This window comes from Trichosurus vulpecula, chromosome 4 (genome assembly GCF_011100635.1).
Source record: "Trichosurus vulpecula isolate mTriVul1 chromosome 4, mTriVul1.pri, whole genome shotgun sequence".
Classification (NCBI taxonomy): domain Eukaryota; kingdom Metazoa; phylum Chordata; class Mammalia; order Diprotodontia; family Phalangeridae; genus Trichosurus; species Trichosurus vulpecula.
In genome coordinates this window covers 291,730,720-291,742,832 of record NC_050576.1, presented here as the reverse complement: position 1 = coordinate 291,742,832, position 12,113 = coordinate 291,730,720, and the positions used below count along the sequence as shown (strand labels likewise).

The window sequence follows — 12,113 nt, the reverse complement described above, 5'->3', positions numbered from 1 at the left end:
CAAGTGATCAACCAATATTTATTAAACACCAACTATGTGCCAGGCACTGTGCTAAGCACTGGGAATATGAAAAGAGGAGGCAAAAGACAGTGACTGCCCCCAAGGAGCTTACAATGGAATAGGGGAGACAACATGCAAACAAATATCATGTTGCATTACTGTAGGTGTATTTTTTTCTTTTTTTAAGATTATATCTACTCTGTTTAAACTGCAGATTGACCAACCCTGAGATTGGAAACTGTAGAGAGCCCCTTTCCTGCAAAAATGATCCAAGTCATATCCCCCTAGAATCCAGCGCATTAAAGAATTCTTGTTTAATACAATCCGGGGGGAATAACAATAGTGCCTTTAAAAAATCAGCAGTTGCCAGATCAAAATGGAGACATGAGAACTAAGATCCACGTGAATCAGTCCTTGAGGACCTGCTGATTTTGAACATTTAAAAAGTCTATCACAGGGAGACCTGCTGAATTTGAAAGGCTTTCTGATTGGAATTTTGGCACTAAAAGGAGTAAAGTATTATGTCCACGGCAGGGGTCCCACAGATTTCTAACCTACATACTACTCAATGAAAAAGGTAAAGATTAATAATCACGAAGAAAGGAACAGTTAGAAAAGAGTGAGGAGAATGACCTAAACTCTAGACTTTTAATACATTTTGGATGACTTACTTTTCTGAAGAATTTTACAAAGTCTTTTACACTGACACAGTGATTATGAGATCCTGTATAAGTTGGAGTAGAAAAATAAAACATCATTTCTAATATTCTAATTATATTCTGACTATTAATTGTCAATGAAAAGGATCAATTGGTATTATTGCAAAGTAATCTGTAGCTATTAACACTATTTACTTTTTAACATAGCTCAAAATTATATCAAAAATATATCAATTATATGAAAAAATTGACAGTTAGAAAGGGAAGTGCATGGGCATAAGTTCATAAACCAAGGAGGAGAGAAAAAACCTAGTTTGAACTATGTTTCAAGTCCTTAGTTGTGAGAAGAGCTTAGGTCTGGGTTTTTTTTTCAGTTTCTTTATAATCAGGGTTCCATATGTGCTAAACGATAGGTTGTTTGTCTGGAGTAATGACTTTAAAGTGAAATGTAAGTACCAACAATTAAAATAGCTTTTCTCAAGAACTGATTGCTATTAATGACTAGAGTTCTCTTGTTGATCTTATGTACCTGTATGGAAGAAATATCCCATTTCTGTCATGGAAATGACAGCACATGAAAACTTTCTTCTCCCTAGGTACCAAGACTTTGGTTGTACATGGGCAGAACGAATGTGATATCCCAACCCAGTTACCTGTACATGAAGATACACAATTTGAAGCTCTTTTGAAGGTGGAAATGACTTATTGACAAGTGTATAATTTCCTCTTTATGTGGGTTACTCATCTCGGTGAAAATCTAGCTTAGAATTCCATGGTGTCCTTGCTACTTCACACAAATCTCTAAATTCATTTGCTTTAGGAAGAAAACACTGTAATGTTCTGTGCTCATTGCTTTTCCTTGCATATGACTTTTTGCTGACATTTAACTTTAAATTAGAATGTTGGAACCTGTGCACACTCTTAGATATAAAAGCAGCCTGGCAACAATGGATCCAGAAACCAAGGTATAACCACTTTGGTTATACTAAGCCCATCAGATTAAATTCATTGAATTCAACAAATATTTTTAAGTGACCACTTTATATGAGGCCTTGTACTATATACAGGAAATACAAAAACAGAAACATGAAAGGTACTATCCTCAAGGAATCTGTATCCTACTAAGGAGAAACATGTACACAGATCACTAATTACTATAGACATAGACATAGTCATAGATAGTTAACCCAGACTCTCCAACATAATAGTAACTCTGAGCTCATAGATTGGATTCAGATCTGGGGACCGATGGATCACTTTTCTCTCATTGACTCATTGCCCTGACCTGAAGTTACTACCGGAAAATCTTTTATAATACACTAATGGCATAGTTTATATCTTGGTTTCCCAAAATATAAATAAAATAGGTCTGCAGCCTTCATATAAGCTCCCAAGAAAGCACATGAGAATTGGATGTGAGATAGCCTATATTTCACCTCACAAGGGAAAAAAATGCATTAGATACAAAAGACACATTGGAGCCCATGATATGACAGGAAAGAGCCAGAGACAGAAAGAGACAGAAGAGAGAAGGAAAGAAGAAGAAAGAAGATAAGGAAGAAAGGAAGAAAGAAAAAGGAAAGAAGGAAGGAAGGAAGGAAGGAAGGAAGGAAGGAAGGAAGGAAGGAAGGAAGGAAGGAAAGAAGAAAGGTAGGAAGGAAAGAAGGAAGGAAGGAAAAATTACTGGGAGAAGGAAAGGAAATTTTATATCTTTTCTGAAATTATATAATTTATACTCTGATTTTTTAGAAATCTAATTGGCTTTCTTGCTTCAGTCCTCTTTCCTCTTCAATCCATCCTCTGCATGACTGCCAGAATAATCTTTCTAAGTCATAGGTCTGACAATGTCACTCCCTCACTCAAAAATATTCAGTGTCTCCAACCTACCTTTCTAGTTGTGTTTCTTATTACTTCCCTTTAGTGTAGAATATGCACTACCATCTCATATCTACCTCTTAGAATACGTGTCTTCTTTTTAGGCTCAGCTTAAGTACTCCTTTGTCCTTGAAGCCTTATCTTATCACCCTAGTCCTAGGACTCTTTCTAGTTCAATTTAGTCTGTATATTCTATTCTGGTTACATGTCATACCCACTAGAAGAGTGTAAATCCTTGAGAGCAGTAATTGATTTGTTGTGTCTTTGTATCCTAGAATAGTGGACTAGCCACCTAGTAGATCTTTGTCAAATTTAATTGAATTCAACCAAGATTAAACTCTACGTACAACAACCCTTTTGTTATCTAGATGTCAGCTTGCAAGCAGCCTCAACCAGAGTACAAATTAGAATTCAAAAACAGCAAGTTATAGATAACCCTTTTGGCCAAGGGGAAAATAAGCTTATGTATTTTACTTCATTGGAGAATTATGAAACCACTTTCAGTCCTTCACCCAAACAACTGTATACAAAGCACAACACTGGCTTAGAAACAGCAAGGAAACACTGAGTCCTAAAATGTGATAGCATTCAATAGAAGGAGACAGAAACTATAAAAAGCAGACAGAAAAGCAATGAGCACACAACCACGTAGAGACAGCTTGACACTTCTTTAGCCTCTACATTAAATCCCGTTACCATCCATGTTTATCGTGAAGGTGCTGAATTCTCTAATTATGTTCTCATGTACTCATTATATTTAGAATTATCTGTTTAATCAGTCAATTAACAAACATTTATTAATCACTTACTACGTGCCAGGCAATGCTAAGCTGAGGATACAAATAAAGGCAAAAATAGTTCCTGCCCTCATGGACCTTACATGGGGGAAACAACACGCCAATCACTAGGTACATACACGATAAATGGAAGTTAATTTTACATTGGAAGTCTCCAGCAATTAGAGGGACTCAGAAAGGCATCCTACAAAATCTGTCATTTGAGCTGTTTTAAAGGATGACAGAGATTCTAAGAGGCTGAAGTGAGGGGGAGAACATTTCCGACCTAGGGGACAGATGGTACAAAAGTATGGAGATGGGAAATGAAGCATAAGATTTGGAAAGATTCCAAGTCATTCATTAAGTACCTATTATGTGCCAGGCTTTCTTTCCACAGAAATATTTTTTAAATATTTATAACTTAAAGAGATAAGCCTCAGTTTTCTGGAAAATTGATCTACATGAAATAGCTCATTGCTCAACCATATAGGATAAATGACATGTTACCCTACATAGTTTTCCTCAGGATATGGACAAGTATATAAGTGACTAAAATATATTTTTTCTAGGAGTGTCTAGAGTTTTTTAACATACCAGAAACCCAATCAACACACTACTTTCTCATGGATAAACGATGGAACCTTATCCACTATAACAAGGTATGGACGGCTGTTATGAGTCATTTTGAACAATGTTTAAAGCTGCTCATAGCTCATCCTTGTAACTCACCTTCATCTAATGGACCAAATTTTAACTTGTATAAGTTTATCTCCTGTGAAATTCTTATTTCACTTTCTTAAGCCATTAAACTTAAATGCTTCCAACTAGTGGGCTGGGAGAAAGCCACAGGGAAATGACTAACATATGAACGAAGTGAATCTCCTCTTTTGGAGATGATCACTCAGTGGATTACCTACCTCTTTGGGTATTTCTGTGCCTGACATATTCCCCTAGTGACCTGGAAAAGCTAATCCAGTTTACTCCAGGAGGGTACCTGAGTTTTTCTGGCTCATTTGGAACAGGAAGAATCTACGTAACAGGAAGACACAGAAATGTGCTTTTTGTTTGCCTGACCTTCACTTTCCCTTTCTCTTTAATATAGAAAAAAATAACCTTTTGAAACTTTTATTTTTTCTTTCTTTATATATTCCCACTACAGACCTATGTGCGTGACATTTATCCTTTCCGGAGGTCCGTATCACCTCAGCTGAACCTTGTACATATGCATCCGGAAAAAGGCCAAGAGCTCATTCAAAAACAGGTCTCCTCAACGCTACAGTGTTCTTCTATATTCTAAGCATAAAATTTGTCACCTATTTTGATCCTTTATAGGAAGTTATAAAACATTTAAAAATATGTATGTATTTCTATACACACACATACACATATGTGTGTGTATGTATATACACACATATACATACACACACTATATATGTGTGTATATACACATACATACATATGGATGATGGCTGTGAGGTAGAAACTCAGTTATTTTAACTTGACTTTCTCTACTACTAATTTAGATTATTTTTTCATGTGGCTGGGCCTGGAGTCAGAAGGATTCATATCCATGAGATCAAATCTGGCCTCAAACACTTACTAGTTTTGTGACCCTGGGCAAGTCACTTAACCCTATTTGTCTCAGTTTCTTCATCTGTCAAATGAGCTGGAGAAGGAAATGGCAAACCCCTCCAAGAAAACCCCAAATGGGGTCACAAAGAGTCTGACACAACTGAAAAAATGACTGAACATGAGTGATAGTTTGTATTTCTTCCTCTGAAAACTGCTTGGTTTCCTTCCACCATTTAGCAGTTGGTAAATGACCCCTTAATTCTTGTAAATTTGAATCAGTTCCTTATATATCTTGGAAATGAGATCGGAGAAATGTGCTGCAAATCATTTTCCCATTTAATTATTTCCTTTCTAATCTTATTTAGCTGCATTGGTTTTCTTTGTATAAAAACTTTTCAATTTTTTGTAATTAAAATTATCCATTTTATCTTGTATTAACTTCTTTAATCCTTTTTGGTCATGAACTCTTTCCCTATCCATAGATCCAAAAAGTAACTTCTTTATTTCTCTAATTTTTTTATGATTTGACCTCTTAAATCTAAGTCAGATATCCATTTGAAGCTTATCCTGGTATGTGATGTGAGGTATTTCTTTTTAACTGAAAAATATATAAATATATATAAATCTAATTGGAAAGCACCAAAAGCAGCCCAATGAGGTTGGTTTTCAGTGATTTTTTTAATAGCCCCTTAACTGCTCTGCAGTGGGTCAATATAAGTTGAAAAGATAACTCTAACAGCAAACCAAAAATTATTTTTTAATAAAATGATTAAAATCAGATATTTAAGTATCAATACTACCTTGTTGTGACACCTCGAGTATATCATTGAAATTTACATTAATAAGAGCTGAAGTCAAAATTTTTTAAACTTTTTTTTATCACTTTGGTCATCCTATGCATATAAAAAAACAAATTAGTTGAATCCAAGCTAGAGCATTAAATACAGGCCAGCTATAAGGGGATTTCAATGAGACTTTGATATCATGAGCCTCTGCCCTAACATAGTCACCATTAATTTACATAGTCTACTATTTTTGAAAAGGGAAAATAAAAGACCATCCAGACACATGTGTATATGTAAGTATGGGTTTGTATAAGAAGAAAATAGATAGAAGACTGAGTACTCAAGATAAGATATTGTCAGGAAAAAAAAAAAACTCTTTTTTTTAAACCTAACCCAATGTGGCACATCTACAAATTGTCACATTTGTTTCATGTGCTGATTTTGTTGAACTGTATTTTTTTCCTCCTCTTTTTGCATACTTTATTATAGAAGTTGGTTCTAGGGGGAAGAGTGATATACAGGGTTTTCCAAGAGTCTTAGTATAATTTGAAACTTTAATAGCTTAAATAGTTTTAATAACTTCACACCGTATTTATCTGTTTTCTAAATTTGGATTGTCATAGTTTATTTTTCCTTAAAGCCAGAATGCATATAGCTCTGAACAAGAAAAGCCAGTCCCATGCAATGGATCAACCTAGGTGAAAAAGAAAAAGAGGCAGGGTGGTGAGATGAGAAGGAGCAATGGACTTGGATTAGGGAGCCTGAAGTTTAATCCCAGCTAAAGCTTTAATAGCTTAAAGCTGCACACCAACTGTTGGGACACCCAATATTATTTAAAATATTAATAAAAAACTTTAAGTAACCCAAAATGGCACTATGTCAAAATTATACCATTTTGATGGCATGTTTTTTTCTTTAAAAAAAGCATTCATTAAGCATATACTACATGCCAGGCCATGTGCTAAGCACTGGGTATACAAATACTAGAAAAAAAAATGGTAGTCCTACCCCTGAGAAGCTACTACTACTAGGAGACAAAATATAAAAGGAAGCTGGAATTCCATAATCTTAATGTATAATGTTGTACCCCATAGGAGTTTGAAATATATAAGAAACTCTCTTCTATGCTAGAGAAATAGAAGAAATGAGTCAATACAGATATTCTTTAACCTCTCTGTACAATAAGAAAAAATGTTTTCACCAAGATCTTTTTTTAAATTTTTTTTTACATTTCAGGGCTTTTAACTCTGATCCTCTGGCTTTTCTGTTATTTGTCTGAGTAGGTGTTTACCCGGAAGCTTGAAGAAGTAGGACGAGTCCTGTTTCTCATATCCCTCACCCAGAAAATCCCCATCGCCCACAAGCAATCTCATGTTTCAATGCTCCAGGAGGATCTTCTGCGCCTTCCTTCCTTCCCTCGAAGTGCTATTGATGCTGAGTTCTCACTCTTCAGTGATCCTCAAGGTACAGACAGAGGAGGCCATTGTAACCTCCTTTTTTCCTGCTTCCCACCCTCTCTCCTTGATTTCAGGGGGCTTTATCATGGCTCTCAGGAAGCTCATTGCCTGTTCAGCAATGCATGATGTATAAGGTTATACTGCAGAGGAGAAAAGCTGTGTGTATAGTAGAAGGGCAACTAGGTGGTGCAGTGGATACAGTGCCAGCCTGGAGTCAGGAAGGCTCATCTTCCTGAGTTCCAATCTGGCCTCAGACACTTACTAGCTGTGTGAGCCTAAGCAAGGCACTTAACCTTGTTTACCTCAGTTTCCTCATTTGGAAAATGATCTAGAAAAGGAAATGACAGACCACTCCAGTATCTTCAGCAAGACCCTGAATGGGATCATGATGGTAAAAGGAGCCCTAGCCTTGGACTCAGGTGATACAAATTTGAATCTTGGCTCTACCATTAAGTAACTAGACATTAGAAATAGCTTCAGCAAATCAATTCACTTCTCTCTGTGCCTAAGTTTCCTCATCTATAAAATGGAGATGTTTGCACTATCTACTTCATGGACATGATGTGAGGAAAATAGTTTGTAAGTTTAAATAGAATTTGTTCATTGATGTTGATGTTTAAAACCCATGGTAAGAAAACTCCCTGTACCAAGAGACTGGCAAATGTTCTGCAATTCGTACTCTTAGAGAATCACCTGAGGCCGTGAGAGGTTAAGAGACTTGCCCAGCCATGAGCAAGCAGTATATGTCAGAGGTGGAATTTGAACTCAGGTCTTCCCAATTCCAAGGCTGGCTGCCTGGCTGCCTATCTACTATGCCACACTACTTCTGAAGAGTCCGCTGAAGGTCAGTTGTTATTGCCTTCTCGAGCTGACTGTGCTAGCACATTATTCTGTCTCTATTGCCCTCAACAGCTGGGAAGGAACTATTTGGTCTTGACACTCTTCAGAAGAGTCTATGGATTAAGCTTCTGGAGGAGATGTTCCTGGGAATGCCTAGCGAATTTCCCTGGGGAGATGAAATCATGCTTTTTCTCAATGTGTTTAATGGAGCCCTGATCTTACATCCAGAAGACAGTGCCTTGCTCAGGCAATATGCGGCCACTGTCATCAACACGGCTGTGCACTTCAACCATCTTTTCTCTCTCAGTGGATACCAATGGATCCTCCCTACTATGCTGCAGGTGAGTCTGAATCTTCTCCTCCTTCCCACTTCAGTTGAGGAAAATATCTTTCATGCTGCAGGTGAATCTGAATCTTCTCCTCCTTCCCACTTCAGTTGAGGAAAATATCTTTATCTGATATTCAAGCAAGAACTTTGTTAAAGGCTTTAAATTGCTTAACTTTGTTCTTTTGCTGCATAATAAGGTACCTTACAGAGTTCTCCTGATAACAGCAAGCATTTATTACTGTTTAGCATGTGCCAGGCAGCATTTTAGGACCTGGCAAAATACACAGAATGAAACAAACCCGGTTCACAAGGTGCTTATATTCTAACGGAGATGCAGGGGAATATGAGACCCTAGATAAATAAAACAAAATAGCAACAAAGAAAAAACACAAATAAATACAAAGTAGTTAGATTCATGGTAGTTTGAATGGGAGGGCACTGGTAGTTGTGGGATGAAGAAAGGCTTCCTGGGTCTTCCTCATTGGATTTCCCCCAGCCTTAGGCACGTATTCCCCTTTTGTCTTGATAGAACAACTTCTACCCTGTGTTTTTGTTTCCCATCTTTAATAATAAATTGTTATAATTCTAGGCAGCTAGGTGGTATTGTGGGATAAGAGTGCTAGGCTTGAAGTATGTAGTTAGTAAAGTATTTATTATTCCCATTTTATAAGGGAGGTATTAAACGTTTATATAGCAGCCACTAAGTACCAGGGTAGCTAGGTGGCACAGTGTATAGAGTGCCAGACCTGGAACCAGGAAGACCTGAGTTCAGATCTGGCCTCAGATACTAGCTCTGTGACCCTGAGCAAGTCGCTTGATTTTGTTTGCCTCAGTTTCCTCATTTGTAAGATGAGCTGGAGAACAAAATGGCAAACCATTCTAACATCTTTGCCAAGAAAACCCCAAATGAGGTCACAAAAAGTCAGACAGGACTGAAAAGTGACAGGACAACAACTCATAGCAGGCCCTGTGCTAAGTACTTTTTACAAATATTATCTCATTTGATCCTCACAATAGTCCTGCAAGGTAGGTGCTATTATTATCCCCATTTCACAGTTAAGGAAACTAAGGTGAACAGAGGTTAAGTGACTTGCCCAGGGTCACACAACTGGCAGGTGTCTCCAGTCAGATCTGAACTCGGATCTTTCTGACACTAGGTCCTGGGCCCTATCCACTGGGCCACTAGCTGCCTCATAAGACCAGAAGGGTTAAGGTACTTAAATGCAAAGTCTCACTATCAGCAATTGGCAGAATAGGGATCATAACCCTGGTTTTTCTGACATTGAATCCAGTGTTCTCTATACTACAGACTGTAACTTATTACAAGCAATTATTTTTGTCCTTTTATTTTACTCAGGTGTATGCTGATTATGAAAGCAACCCACAGCTGCGTCAAGCCATTGAATTTGCCTGTCATCAATTCTACATTCTTCATCGAAAGCCATTTGTCCTACAGTTATTTGCTAGTGTGGCACCTCTCCTAGAATTTCCTGTGAGTAGAGTCTCTCCCTTTCTTTGATCTATGAAACAACAGCGATAGAGCAGTTCCTTTCTGTTTCATCCAGACAAACATATCCCACAGCCTAGGCTGGCTTCTGCTGTGCCCCGTTAGGTTGCAGAAGGGCAGTTTCTCATTGTAAATATAAGAATATTTTTCAGGGATTCCAACCCAACTTAAACAAACCATCGATTATTATGAAAAGGGAATTGGTCAAAAAGAAAAGATATTTCTGACTATCCACATTTCTAAAGAAACTTAACTGAAGAAATAGTCATCACAACAAAAAAGTTGAAAGAGTTGAGAAGCTGCCTTTTTCGTCAAACACATAAACTCTTTGTCAAGCTGAGAAAAGCATTCAAGAGCATCGTTGGTTTAAAGTCCGTTTATCTGCAAAACACAATAGACAGTGACGAAATCTATGTGTAGTATCTCATAGAACAAAAAAATTATTAAGGAAAAAAAAATGAGTCTGTAGGCAACCTAGAATGAGACTCTATAAAACTAAACCATCCCAAGAGCCTTTTCTAGATGAAACCAGAAGTAGGTCAACAAATAGATTAGAAGTAGAACAGATCTGCTAATATTTCTCCATAGCAATCTATCTCCTCAGAAATTATCGTGGAGCCACTACCTTTGATTTGTACCTCCTCAGTACCTGATGAATTATGTAAAGCAATGACACTTGTAGAAGAGGGAGGAAAGCAGCTGAATATGACCAAATATACATATTAGAAATATGTTCTTGAAACACAATTTTAAAGGAACTCTGGGATCAGTTTTAAAGATATCTCAAAGAGAGGAAGATCCTAAAGAACGGAAAAAATGAAAAGCAGTACTTTCTGCCTCGCCCATCCCCAACAAAAAGGAGAAAACCAAGAAAACATCAATAACTATCTCCTTGTATCCCTATAAAGTCTTATGAGAAAGTTCACACATGCATCGAGGAATCTTTGATGAAAGCATGAGATTAATAATAATAGCTAATATTTATGAAGTGCTAACTATGTACCAGGCACTATGCTAAGTGTTTTACAGTGATTATCTCATTTGATCCTTGCTGCAACCCTGCAAGGTGCACTGTAAGGCAAACAGTGGTTAAATGACTTTCTCAGAGGCAAACAGCTACTAGGTGTCTGAGTCCAGATTTGAACTTAGGTCTTCCTGTCCTTAGGCCCAGGGCTCTATCCACTGCATCACCTGAGCCATATACTCAGCCTTTGTATATGAATTCCTATAGCAGACCACAACTTTATGGCTGGACAACCGACAAAGGTATAAAAAATATAAAATCCCTCTGTGTTTATTGTTTATGTTTCCACAAAATTATAATCAATAGATCAATATTTTCAAAAGCTCTCCTCAAACCAAAGATCTGTCATGAACATCGTAAAGTTATAAAAGACTCTGTGAGGGACATTACCAAAGAGATAACTTAGTTCAAGGATCCTCTGGGTATTGACATTGAGTGAGGTATCAAACGAGGAGACACACACTCGCTGAAGGTTGATATCATGGAGACTGTCTTACATCAAGTAAGAATAAAAGGATTCTCTTTTAATGGTTATACTTTCCTGATGATTTTATTCACAAATCACATTGTAGGGGCTTCACTAAATCCCCAAACACTAAAAAAACTCCTTAATGTAATGGACTACAGTGCAAAAGAGATTGTTCTAACTACCTGTAAGTATAAACAAAGTAGATATAAAAATGCATATTGCCCAGATTTCCCAGATTTAGATGAACAGGTAGACTGGTAAATTTGTCACTACATATATGTGTGCATGCATACACAGATACATACATACATATGCATGTGTGTTTATAAGTACATGTAAATGTATGTTTATACATATAGAAATATATATCATACAGATCTGAGGAGCAGCTAGGTGGGGCAGTGGATAGAGTGCCTGGCCAAGAAGATGTGAGTTCAAATTTGGCCTCAAACACTACTAGATGTGTGGTCCTGGGCAAGTCACTTAACTCTATTTGCCTCAGTTTCCTCATCTGTAAAATGAATTGGAAAAAGAAATGGCAAACCACTCTAGTATCTTTGCCAAGAAAACTCTAAAAATGAGGTCATGAATAGTCACACACAACTAAAACAACTTAACAACAACAAAAATATCTTAGGTGCCACAGATATCCACAAAGTATTCCCAGCATTTAGGAGAAAGATCAGACTAGGTCATGCTTGGGAAACAGCACACTGCTTTCAGTGACTGCTACTCATCACTGCTTGCTGCCCAAAATGATCTTTTCAACACCAATATTTTCTTAATGGTGTTACACAGCCATGGATCGGAAGCTTGCATGA

At 37.2% G+C, this 12,113-nt stretch overlaps 1 protein-coding gene across 1 annotated transcript in view; it reads left to right on the top strand.

Annotated features, from left to right (window-relative positions):
• Positions 1–12,113, top strand: part of UNC80 (unc-80 homolog, NALCN channel complex subunit) — a 227,958-nt gene that overhangs the window by 157,973 nt on the left and 57,872 nt on the right. Inside the window, exons 40-45 of the mRNA XM_036755726.1 lie at positions 1,256–1,350; positions 3,880–3,969; positions 4,470–4,571; positions 6,951–7,131; positions 8,037–8,305; positions 9,650–9,784. Coding sequence (XP_036611621.1) covers positions 1,256–1,350; positions 3,880–3,969; positions 4,470–4,571; positions 6,951–7,131; positions 8,037–8,305; positions 9,650–9,784 — 872 coding nt within the window. The remainder of the gene's footprint in view (positions 1–1,255; positions 1,351–3,879; positions 3,970–4,469; positions 4,572–6,950; positions 7,132–8,036; positions 8,306–9,649; positions 9,785–12,113) is intronic.